We start from the raw sequence: 14,197 nt of genomic DNA on the forward strand, positions 1-14,197 counted from the left end.
TCCTTTTAAACATTGTTACTTTTTGCTTCAGTTACATGTACTTTATCTTAAATATGCAGACCTCGAAATATTTCCCTTTTTTTTTTTAAATCGGTCACCATGTGATTCCTCAAAACTTATTTTTCCAAATAAATCATGAACAATTAAAGCATGAAGTTCAGGATTCAAATCCCAGTGTATACAAAATTATTTTTTACACTCAGAACAAAGTTTTCTTTGCTTATATCATTTTATTAAAAATAAAATTCATGGGAACACCCACAAGGTACAGATTTCTTGTCAAAACTGATTTAACAAAATTACTACAAGGTACAGATTTCTTGTCAGAACTGATTTATCAAAATTACTGTGGAGTTCCCAATATGCATATCTATACCTAGTGATAGGTATATTTTGCAGTGATCAGGTACATAGATCCTTAAATAGATAGCAAGAATTTTACAGTAGTTTACTATTTTTCGCTAAACACAACTAAAACACAGTTGCTTTGAATATATAATATTAAGTACTGTACAGATCTAGAAGCCAGCAATATAAGTATTATCATGCCAATAAATGCTGCTATAATTATCATAGCAAGAAAAATCGCTTTTTTATCATGTTTCTACCAATGCAAAATATCTTTCATTTAAAGATCCCTGTCTGTTCCATTGCAGGGAAAATAACACTCGAGATTTCCACTGCATTTTTTTATACTGTACATGTACAGTGACCTCCCCTTAATTTGGTGTTGTAGTTTAACATAACTGTATCATTGGACTCGTCTGCATGGCTATTGTCACGCAGGTAAAACAAATTCCATTTCGTTATAAGTTGCAGTTTTTGGCATTGGTGCGAGGATCCTTAAAAGTCTTGATAAGACAGATTTTTCCATCAGAACAGGCAACAGGCCAAATAAACTGGTCTGGTTTTGGCTTTAAGTTGATGATTACCGGTATCCTGAATATGTTTCATGTTCATCATTTTAATTAATGGAGTGAAAATGCTTTGTATCATCTTTGCTGTATTACATTCTCAAACATCGATCGGTGCCGTTATTGAATTATGCACATTTTTCCTAAAACAGAATACTGACTATTTAGTCCCAATAATGTACACTGTACTCTGTGACCACAAAGATTTGATAACATCCCACTGTAAAGTTATATTCCCAATTTTGATGGTATTTGACACTGTAAAAATCCATTGATAATGAAGTGTCAGAATTAGTAGATAATGTGCCATGGTAGAGCTACGTTACTGATATACTGTACAAGATTTCCTTGAATATGCTTGATACAGTACGATTCCATGAGTCTTGTCTGTTGAGGTGGCTGGCCATGGGGTACCAGACTGCCCTAAGTTGGTGTAGCTATGACAACTTGACCATATCAGCTACTGTTTTTACTCGGTCAGTATGGAGATATATTCTTCATTACAGGCTTTCATAGCTTTTTTAAATGTGATGATTGTCCAGCAGCTGTCCAGCACCTTTTTGGTGCCGGTCTGCGTGGAGTTGGGATGTACCTTTAATGTAAGTCTGTGGCTGTGACGGTTACCTTGCCATTGTTTGTCCTCCATCAGTGTGAAGGAGGCACGGTAGTCTAGTGGTAGGACGCTGGACTCGTGACCGAAGGGTTGCATGTTCGAGTCATGGCACGGAACTGTGTTGTATCTTTGAGCAGGATATTTTACTCCGCTTGTTCCAGTCTACTCAGCTGTAAATGAGTACGTGGTTGGGCATGCAGTGCTAGAATTATTGAATGCTAGCTATTAGCGCCGAAATGGCAGCGGACCGGCTGTATGCTCACCATGGAGTTGAGAAAGATATTGGCTGGTTGCAAATTAAAGGCCCTATAACCACGAATAATATTTGTGAACTGCTTTGAGAGGACCTACATTCTAGGTTGTAATAAAGGGATATATAAGATCCTCGAATTACTATTATTATTATTAAGGTATCCTCCGTTACAGGCCGTCTTTAAGCTTTGTCACATGTAAATAGCAATCCAGCTCCATTTAAGTGAATCTGTGTGAGAGTACTAGATCTAGACTGTTCTAAGCCTGTGTGGGGAGTACCAGATCTAGACTGTCCTAAGTCTGTGTGGGGAGTACCAGATCTAGACTGTTCCAAGTCTGTGTGGAGAGTACTAGATCTAGACTGTCCTAAGTCTGTGTGGGGAGTACCAGATCTAGACTGTCCTAAGTCTGCGTGGGGAGTACCAGATCTAGACTTTCCTAAGTCTGTGTGGGGAGTACCAGATCTAGACTGTTCTAAGTCTGTGTGGAGAGTACTAGATCTAGACTGTTCTAAGTCTGTGTGGGGAGTACTAGATCTAGACTGTCCTAAGTCTGTGTGGGGACAGTACTAGATCTAGACTGTCCTAAGTCTGTGTGGAGAGTACTAGATCTAGGCTGTCCTAAGTCTGTGTGGGGAGTAATAATTCTAGATTGTCCTAAGTCTGTGTGGGGAGTACTAGATCTAGACTGTCCTAAGTCTGTGTAGGGAGTACTAGATCTAGACTGTCCTAAGTCTGTGAGGGGACAGTACTAGATCTAGACTGTCCTAAGCCGGTGTGGGGAGTACTAGATCTAGACTGTCCTAAGACTGTGTGGGAAGTAACAGACACTGTCCTAAGTCTGTGTGGGAAGTACTAGATCTAGACTGTCCCAATTCTGTGTGGGGAGTACTAGATCTAGACTGTCCTAACTAAGTCAGTGTGGGGAGTACTAGACCTAGACTGTCCTAAGTCTGTGTGGGGAGTACTAGATCTAGACTGTCCTAAGTCTGTGGGGACTACCAGATCTAGACTGTCCTAAGTCAGTGTGGGGAGTACCAGACCTAGACTGTTCTAAGTCAGTGTGGGGAATACCAGAGACTGTCCTAAGTCAGTGTGGGGAGTACTAGATCTAGACTGTCCTAAGTCTGTGTGGGGAGTACTAGATCTAGACTGTTCTAATTCTGTGTGGGGAGTACCAGATCTAGACTGTTCTAAGTCAATGTGGGGACTACCAGAGACTGTCCTAAGTCAGTGTGGGGACTACCAGATCTAGACTGTCCTAAGTCAGTGTGGGAAGTACCAGAGTGTCCTAAGTCAGTGTGGGGAGTACCAGAGATTGTCCTTAGTCGGTGTGGGGAGTACCAGAGATTGTCCTAAGTCTATGTGTTGAGTACCAGATGGTCCAGTATGATTAAAATCACCTGTGAGTACAAAGTTAACGGAGCCATGTAACAGACGATTTTAATCAGGTTGCAGAAGGTCTGTGTGGCTGTGACGATTACAATATAATGTTTTTTCTTCCGTCAAGGTATCCGCCGTTGCAGACTCTCTTTAAGTTTTGTCACATGTGATTATATCAATTGTCTAGCAGCCCTGTGCTATTCTCGACCAGGATAATCTGAAATATATAGTTTTGGTGCAGTGGCCTTCGAGGATCAATATATAATACCTACAATGTGACTGCTCAGTTACATATCTATGATTGTGTGTGTGGTTTCTAATGTTTCGGATCTTACTAAGGCTGTGACCTGTCACCGTTACATCGGCATTGATAAATAAGGTATATATATATAAAACTGGTAGTAAATAGGCTTACCAGGTACGTATTAAGTATTTTAATAACTAATAATAGTATATATATCTGATGATTTAAACAGCAGATGTCCAGATTATGCAGACTAATAGACTGTGCTGTTAAAGCATGGATATACCTGTGATCTTTGTCAGAGTTAAGGATGTACAATATGTATGGTACCTTACACATTTTACCTATGATTTGTGTAAGAATTAAGGATGTATATGCTACCTTACACATTTTACCTATGATTTGTATCCGAGTTAAGGATTTACATGTATATGTTACCTGACACATTACAGGTCTGTAATTTGTGTAAGAGTTAATATAAGGATATATGCTACCGTACACATTATACCTGTGATTTAAATTGTGTTAGAGTTAAGGATATATACATTATACCTGTGATTTGTGTAAGAGTTAAGGATATATGCTTAACCTTACACATCATACCTGTGATCTGTGTCAGAGTTAAGGATATATACTACCTTACACATTATACCTGTGATTTGTATCAGAGTTAAGGATATATTTGCTACCATGTACATTATACCTGTCATTTGTATCAGAGTTAAGGATACATACTACCTTACACATCATACCTGTGATTTGTATCAGAGTTAAGGATATATACTACCTTACACATTATACTTGTGATTGGTATTAGAGTTAAGGATATATACTACCTTACACATTATGCCTGTGATTGGTATCAGAGTTAAGGTTATATACTCCCTTACACATTATACCTGTGATTTGTATCAGAGTTAAGGATATATACTACCTTACGCATTATACTTGTGATTGGTATCAGAGTTAAGGATATATACTACCTTACGCATTATACTTGTGATTGGTATCAGAGTTAAGGATATATACTACCTTACGCATTATACTTGTGATTGGTATCAGAGTTAAGGATATATATTACATTACACATTATACCTGTGATTTGTATCAGAGTTAAGGATATATTTGCTACCATGTACATGATACCTGTCATTTGTATCAGAGTTAAGGATACATACTACCTTACACATCATACCTGTGATTTGTATCAGAGTTGAGGATATATACTACCTTACACATTATACTTGTGATTGGTATCAGAGTTAAGGATATATACTAACTTACACATTATACTTGTGATTGGTATCAGAGTTAAGGATATATACTCCCTTACACATTATACTTGTGATTGGTATCAGAGTTAAGGATATATATTACATTACACATTATGCCTGTGACTTGTATCAGAGTTAAGGATATATACTACCTTACTCATTATACTTGTGATTGGTATCAGAGTTAAGGATATATACTACCTTACTCATTATACTTGTGATTGGTATCAGAGTTAAGGATATATACTAACTTACACATTATACCTATGATTTGTATTAGAGTTAAGAATATATACTACCTTACACATTATACCTGTGATTGGCATCAGAGTTAAGGATATATACTACCTTACACATTATACTTGTGATTGGTATCAGAGTTAAGGATATATACTACCTTACACATTATACCTGTGATTTGTGTTAAACCTGAAAACCACCTTGTCTTGGTAATAGATGTTTCCTTTTCAGAAATGAATCATCAAAACTATACATATTCACGCATGAAAAGAATGTCCATGCATGGTAATGACTGTTCTTGATCTTAGTTAGTCATGGTATCGGGATCCTTAAAATATCTCGTTCAATTGAACCTGTAATCGGCAGAAAATCTCTTGCAATTTTTCAGTGCATAAATCACCCAATTACTGTTACTCTGAAAATGTGCAATGTTTGAAGGCTGAGGTTTTCATGTACTACATAAACAAGGAAATTTGTGTTAAATGCACAAATGTGCCTGGATCAGAGCCTTGAATTAGCCTAACTATCCTTAATGGATAAAGGAATAGGTGATTACTCAAGCTGTTTGCTTACGTAGATTGCTGTATAAATCTATCTGATGTTTTATTTTAAATCTCTCAGGTTTTCTTTTTTAGCACACCTGGCACAAAGTCATGCAGCTGTGTTACAGCCTCCGTATACAGTCAGTTCGGCGTCAATGTGTTTAATGACAGCTGCTTCTGAATAATGAAGAGGCCTGATGACCTTAAAAGTGTGATGACCTTAAAAGTGGGTCAAGGTTATCAATTTAAAAAGAAAATGATAACCTTTGATCCCAGCCTGCTTAACTCAAGCCAATAATCTGAAAAATCAAAGAGATGAAAGTGCTATGTAAGATTAAAGATGTTTTGTCAAGAATTTATTATTTAACTCATTCACCCCGGAGGCCTGCAGACACATTTGAATTATTCCAATTCAATTCAAAGGTTGGAATAGTCCATTATGAAATTTCACGGGTGAATGAGTTAAAATTATATGTATATCAACAAATGTGTAAATAAAACAAAATACGAAGACTAGTATAATCGGCTAGCGCTTTCGCCCATCTTGGGGCTCTTCAGGCGATTTAAATTTATTTGTGATGTCATAAATGGAGAACACATAATGCAGATGACTAGAAATTGCGACATCTTAAAAGGATTACATGAACGTACTTGCGTTAAATGCGTCAATGAAATATATGGAAAAAGAAACGGAGCATATTACAAATGCTCAAATTATTACATTGTTCAATAGTAAAAGTTAAATACATCAGATAGTAACAATGAATTTCAAAGCACAATACTTAGTTCATCCGTATACAAATGTGTATATGTTCGAAAAAAAAATCTTTGATGACATTCTTTACGTTTTGGACTTGTGTATATCCCTCGGCCCTTCAGAATAATAATTGCACAGCACTATTGTTGAAGCTGTATAAAAATGTTACGTTTATTTATGCTTATATATGTTTAATCTCAGCAATGATGATGCAGCTGTGCAATTAAACTTTTGAAGAAGGACATACATGCACACGTCCTAATTGTCAAAAAAGTCATCAGCCTTTTAAAATGTACCTTTTATTGCAACATTTTGTAGCACCTTATGTGTGAGGGTTGATACCTGTGTGTGTTGGATGTATACGCTGCTGGCAATTGGTTTAAAACTATTAACGATATTGGAAGTAGTAAAATGATTGCTGATCGATTACAAAATCAGTTTACAATTTTACAGGACTGAATGCACAAATAAAGTGACGAATTGGGTGGTCGGGTGGTGCAGTGGATAGCCCACATGCCTTTCACCAAGGCGGCCGGGGTTTGATTCCCCGAACGGACGTGAAAAGGTTGGGTCACCTGCCCGATCACGTCGGTTTTCTCCGGGTACTCCAGTTTCCTCCCACACTTAGACCCCCCCACGCGCGAACATCCGGGCCAACAAGAGTGATTAATATAAGTTGAAAAAACTTGTTTCATAATTGTTGTTAATAAATAGAGTTTATAAATAAAGTGACAACACTATTTTTACATCTATAAATGGAGTTGTTAACTTACAGTTAGATTTGTTCTTTTATGATGAATGGATTACAAGCAACTTTTATGCAGTTTTGATTTCTTATTCTGCATCACCATCAATCATATAGTAAAGATCCTAAGAACAAATGACTTCCAATGCATATATACTTTTCACTGTAAACATTTGACATTTAAGTTCAACAGCCCATCACTATAGTGTTGGACTTTGTATAGGTGTTCTTCTTGTTATGGGTCAGTGTTTCATGTAATTAACACATTATACCACAGGAATACTACAGCACTTTGTAGTACTCAACCCAGTGGTTAAGTGGTTAAAAGGCGTCTTGACATTCTGCTACCACTAGCCCTCCACCACTGAGTCGCAGGTTCGAGGCCTTCGTGTGTGGGGCAGTCGCCAGGTACTGGCCATTCACGGCATCGGTAGTTTTTCTCCAGGAACTCCGGCTACCTTCATCACCAAAACCTGGCATGTGCTTAAATGACCATAGCTGTTAATTAAGGACGTAAAACACAAACAAACCACAAACTCAACCTAGACCATATTTAATCCCCTTTCAAAGGCAGGTGGATTCTGATTTAGTAACAATAGTTTTAGTGTACGAGTTCATAAACACACCATGCACATTCAGCCTTTTTCTGGATAGAAATTAAATCTGTAACATTTATAAGCTTGCAGTCAATTTGAGGCTGCATGGTAATACAATTGTTTCACTAACTGTAATATGTGGCCTCAGATGGGTTCATTCTTCTGCCGTGGTCAGAAGGATAAGGGTTTAATTAACCACGGACTTAGAGATCTAGAGACAATTTATTATAAGATCAATCCTGTGTTCATACTGGATTTCTGAAGAGCTTTCTAATCAAGTTTGTTAAATTACAGAATCAGATATGATTACTACTAATTTGATTGGCCAAGACATTTCATTTTTTGGCTAATGCCAATATATATAAATACAGGCGTATAAAAATTTGGCCAACGTATTATATATAACAGGTGTCAGTGATACGGGCCCATTGGGCCTCTTGTTCATGGATTACTTCGTGGGTTAGATTGCAGAAATCATTAGCTGTGTATTGAGCTGACATTCTGGTCCACTATAGCCCTCCACCACTGGGTCGCAGGTTCAAGACCTACGTGGGGTAGTCGCCAGGTACTGGCCGTATATAGGTCAGTGGTTTTTCCCCGGGAACTCCGACTTTCCTCCACCACCAAAACCTGGCACGTCCTTAAATAACCATAGCTGTTATAGGAGTAAAAACATAAACAAACCAAAAGTATTGAGCATTGAAGTTCAGAGGAAATAATGTCATTATCTTTATACATAATACACAATTTATTTACTATACTTGCACATAATACACAATTTATTTACTATACTTGTACATTATACACAATTTATTTACTATTCTTGTACATAATACACAATTTATTTACTAAACTTGTACATAATACACAATTTATTTACTAAACTCGTACATAATACACAATTTATTTACTTGTTCATAATATACAATTTATTTACTATACTTGTTCATAATCCCCAATTTATTTACTATACTTGTACAAAATACACAATTTATTTACTATACTTGTTCATAATCCCCAATTTATTTACTATACTTGTACATAATACACAATTTATTTACTAGACTTGCACATAATACACAATTTATTTACTATGCTTGTACATAATACACAATTTATTTACTATACTTGTTCATAATATACAATTTATTTACTATACTTGTTCATAATACACAATTTATTTACTATACTTGTCCATCATACACAATTTATTTACTACACTTGTACATAATACACAATTTATTTACTATACTTCTACATAATACACAATTTATTTACTATGCTTGTACGCACAATTTATTTACTATACTTGGACAATTTTTAATACACAATTTATTTACTATGCTTGTAAATAATACACAATTTATTTACTATACTTGTTCATAATACACTATTTATTTACTAAACTTGTACATAATACACAATTTATTTACTACACTTATACAATTTTTAATACACAATTTATTTACTATGCTTGTACATAATACACAGTTTATTTACTATACTTGTACATTATACACAATTTATTTACTATACTTGTACATTATACACAATTTATTTACTATTCTTGTACGCACAATTTATTTACTATACTTGGACAATTTTTAATACACAATTTATTTACTATGCTTGTACATAATACACAGTTTATTTACTATACTTGTACATTATACACAATTTATTTACTATGCTTGTGCGCACAATTTATTTACTATACTTGGACAATTTTTAATACACAATTTATTTACTATACTTCTACATAATACACAATTTATTTACTATACTTGTACATTATACACAATTTATTTACTATACTTGTACAATTTTTAATACACAATTTATTTACTATACTTGTACAATTTTTAATACACAATTTATTTACTATGCTTGTACGCACAATTTATTTACTATACTTGGACAATTTTTAATACACAATTTATTTACTATACTTCTACATAATACACAATTTATTTACTATACTTCTACATAATACACAATTTATTTACTATACTTGTTCATAATACACAATTTATTTACTACACTTGTACAATTTCTAATACACAATTTATTTACTATACTTCTACATAATACACAATTTATTTACTATACTTGTACATTATACACAATTTATTTACTATGCTTGTACGCACAATTTATTTACTATACTTGGACAATTTTTAATACACAATTTATTTACTATACTTGTACATAATACACAATTTATTTACTACACTTGTACATAATACACAATTTATTTACTACACTTGCTAATTATGTGTAGTTTGTGTAATATGCTGCTGAAATTTTGTGATAAGTTTGATTATTATTTGGGGGTCTTCAACTACAGGTATAATTGTTGTTATTATTTGGGTCAATTTAGAGTCTAGAGATGACCAGTTGCAATTGTTTGGCCTCTGATCTGAATCTGGCTGCAGAGACATTTTAAAACTGCAAGATTCTCACATTCTGCTTCAAATTGTTTTAATGGCAGCTGTTATAAATATAATTTTCATTTTTTGATCATTGCACTTAGTGGTAATATCAATTTACGTTGTTATTTTAAAAATTAAAAAACAAAAAAAGTTCCCCGCTTGTGATGATTTTATTTTTGTTAAAATTAGAACGGCCATCAATTTGGTCATAAAAGTACAAGTAAATTAATGCTTAATTACTTTTTTTAACTTTTTTGTTGTTGTTCAAATTAAGTTGGAAAGTTAAAGGCTACATGCATGCTACAACAAATAAAAAAAAAAGTTGACCATTCAATATAGACCTCATTGACCTCTTGTAAGATATTTTAGCCATATACCGTATTTGCCGTAATTAACGCCCAGGGCTTTTAAAAAATTGGCTGTAGGTGTGGTGTTTATAAGGATAATGAGATGCGAGATATGATACCAAACGTTGTGCATCTTTAACTCATTCACCCCTGAAATTTAATAATGAACTAATATTGCCTCGTATTGTCTATGGGAAATCTTAGACTTGAGGTATTAATCTCCAGAGTTGAGATGTTTTATACAAGTGGGCCCAGCTGGCATGTATGTACGTAAGTGTCAGCACTTTGTTTGGTCTGCTATCATCAATTGAGGGTTTCAAAGAAATGATTCAACATAGAGTACTGAGTTATATATAGTACAATTGTAGTTTCTTTCTGTTCTAGTTAACTTAGGTTTTCTTCACGTTTCAAAATACGTCATGGGGCTTTTTGTTTTGTTTTTGTGGGTTTTCCATTTTATATGAATGATGCAAAAACAAAAAGGATTTTTTTTTCTGCCGAAAAGTTACCTCCCCTGTCAAAATGTTCATCTCTCATTTTGATGATTTTAATAATAATTTGCATTTATATAAATCCTGGTGGCATCCATATAAGTGTAGGTTAAGCAATCATAGGAAATGTTACATGTCATATAATTTCCTGATCAAGTACGCATTAATCATTCACAAAAAAATTCCAAGTTTTATATTATTACCTTTGACAATCATTCTGATTGTTTTTCTATGAATTCGAACATATATATATACATGAAAATATACATATTTTTCTATAGTCTTGTGAAATACGTTTTTTCAGACAGACTGGATTTCTTTGGAAATAAGGTATTTTGTTTTGTATTCATTTATAGAGGAGGTATAATCATGAAATCAGCACATATATAAATTCAGTCTCAATTTATACGATATAAATGAAAATACGTACAATCAATGAAAATTGGGCAATTCACAGAAATAACCTACCTAAGTGTGTGTACATACGTAGATAATTGTTCCTTTGTATTTAAGTAAGATCTTTCTTTCTGTTTCAGTGTGGTGAGTTAAAAAGTTGGATGTTATTCGGAGAACAGTGATATAACATTGTGGATTTAAACCTCTGAAATGTTACTCCTCCCCTGGAAAGTGTAGAAAGAGACAAGAGAGACAAACATTGTATGGAAAAGGTAAGAAATTTATTTTCGTAATTTTGTTATTTTTGTCTCGCTGCCATGAAGTGTAAGCAAGACTCAACTTTAAGTTTTTGCGTTTCTCTGAAAGTATAAGTGCTACACCCACCAAACTTTGACCATAGATGCATCTTGCATCAATCTATGCATCAAATGCTGGATGCAGCCTACCGTTCATGGTCCATTGACTTTGTCAGCATCTCCATCAACATTTGTTTTTTGCGTTTAAGTTAGTGTCTCTGATATGTGCATTGATGGTCAACTAAGAATGGCTTGTTTTATTCATATTTTTGTGGTTGTTTTTATATTGATGTACATGCACAGTCGAAGCACTAAGAGATGACTGTCTGGAAGTTCAAACACATCATAGATTCCGATGATAAATTCTTATCAGATTCTGTGAGATGAATCCGTGTCCTAAACAAATTTTGCTGGATTTATTTATCCAAGATTTGATTTTTGGTTTTAACTGCATGAGTGTACATTTATAATTATAGGTCATTTTATAATTCATTCAACCCTGAAGGCACATTTGAACTCTTCCATTTCAAAGGTTGAAATAGTTCATTATGAAACTTCAGGGGTGAATGAGTTCAGGATCCTCATATATATATACTACAGTCAAAAAAGTGTTACCATACATTGAACACTTTTCCCAGCATGATAAATTATTGCTGAAAAGAAAAAAACATACTTTTTTGAAACTTTCATGAAAAATCAATAAAGATGAAATAAACAAAAAGAATCAACAACAGTTAATTATTTTTCAAATTAAATTCTGCTCTCTAATTGGTCACTAATTTGCTTTTGTGTGAAATTAATAAAAGTGTTAATTAATGCAGTAGAAAAATATCTTTATTTTCTCTGTAACATGTTTATTATTTCACTGGAAAAATATATTCAACTGCATGTTTGTAACGGTTACCTCTTTCCTCCTCTACTGTTGTCCTTACGGGTTCTAGCGTAAAGTGATGTATCGAGTCTTTGGAATCTGTAGTGTGACAATATATACCCAACACTCAACTGATCTGACTGAACTGAATGGCTTGGATAATAGCCATTGTAAAAAAAAAATAGTTAAAAAATATTTGAAAATGAAGGTATGTTTTTTTTAGAATAAAAAAAACAATTATTGAAGCTGTCGACTAATCATGCTTGGTATCCATCTGGAACTGGGAATGTTAGTATAGACAAGTATTGATTGCTGTGTACTTGAAAAAAGCCTCCGAGTGCCTAGAGGCACCGATAGACATAGATTACAGGGTGAACAAATGAAGGATACGTTTGTTGACAGAAATCATGCAGGGATTTCCTACTCAGACAACAGAACTGTCATCAAACCGTGCCTTCTAGCCACAGGGACAGTTTTGAGGATATTCTGAGTTCGTTAGATCTAGTTTTTCCCTTGATAGATCTGATAGTACACATCAGAGAAGGACCTTCTGCATCTATAGCCTTTAGGTGTGGGATGTGTATACGTAGGAGGGAGCTAATCTAGGTCGCTGTAGCTCTTACATCCAATCACAATCTCCAGGGGAGGATGATCGTGATAAGATACACTGAAGTAGGGTATGAATCTAAAGAGATCAGCAAGAAACATCAAGGGCATTGCTGAAATAATTACGATATATATATGTGCCAAAGGTTTCATTAAGAACAAATTTACATTCCTTAATAATTCGTCTCTGACTGCTAAACATCACGTTGAAATATTCTACGTGATTTTGGAATCAAAGTACATGTTAATGAAGTATTGAATTGGATAAAATTAATCTTGTCTTCAAAAGACGCGTGTCAAAGAAATTGTTTAGTGGTTATAAGCCTCATGTTAGTCTGAAAAACAGTATATTTAGCTTACAGATGGTAATGGCCAATGTCGGTGCTGCAGGCCCTCTGGGCCTTCATGTAAATTATATAAACAAGAATAATTAAAGCTTGAAATTGTTTCGACTGGTTGACAGCAGGATTTAAGATATAAATATCTTCTCTTTGTTATAAATATATGCCAATAATTGGCACTTCAATCAGTGGAGATTTGGTAATGCAAATGGTTTACCTGAATAAGTTGTGCCGAGAGGTGACGCCATCAACAAAGAGCACACATGCAAATTATTATTAAATCATCAAAATGAGAGATGAACATTTTGACAGGGGAGGTAACTTTCGGCAGAAAAAAAAATCCTTTTTGTTTTTGCATCATTCAATTATAAAAGAGACCATTACTCAAAGTCTAAAAAAGCGGCTTTAGATCAAAGTGTGGAGCTCTCTTTGGTAAACATAGTTGAAACAACAAACATGTTTCGTAAACAAGTCTACTGGATAAAGTTAAAAGCTTGTAAACGTAGGGCCTGCTTAGTTAAAGTAGCCTGCTTGTGAAACATATATTCCAATTAAGCTATTGCAATTTCTTGGTGTGAACCTAGCCAGCTTTTAAGGTGCCATGCAGGCTAACATCAACCTAGCCAGCTTTATGATGTAATGCAGGTTAACATCAACCTAGCCAGCTTAAAGGTGCCACACAGGCTAACATCAACCTAGCCAGCTTTAAGGTGTAATGCAGGCTAACATCAACCTAGCTAGCTTTAAGGTGTAATGCAGGCTAACATCAACCTAGCCAGCTTAAAGGTGCCACACAGGCTAACATCAACCTAGCCAGCTTTATAGTGTAATGCAGGCTAACATCAACCTAGCCAGCTT

The 14,197-nt window shown here is 34.6% G+C and overlaps 1 protein-coding gene across 1 annotated transcript in view; it reads left to right on the plus strand.

Moving 5' to 3' along the window:
* The window catches only part of LOC110443520, a 62,547-nt gene that overhangs the window by 11,950 nt on the left and 36,400 nt on the right, over positions 1 to 14,197 (plus strand). Inside the window, exon 2 of the mRNA XM_021487784.1 lies at positions 11,366 to 11,497. Within this exon, the coding sequence (XP_021343459.1) occupies positions 11,489 to 11,497 (9 nt within the window). The 5' untranslated portion in view covers positions 11,366 to 11,488. The remainder of the gene's footprint in view (positions 1 to 11,365; positions 11,498 to 14,197) is intronic.

Source organism: Mizuhopecten yessoensis, unplaced genomic scaffold (genome assembly GCF_002113885.1).
Source record: "Mizuhopecten yessoensis strain PY_sf001 unplaced genomic scaffold, ASM211388v2 scaffold716351, whole genome shotgun sequence".
Classification (NCBI taxonomy): domain Eukaryota; kingdom Metazoa; phylum Mollusca; class Bivalvia; order Pectinida; family Pectinidae; genus Mizuhopecten; species Mizuhopecten yessoensis.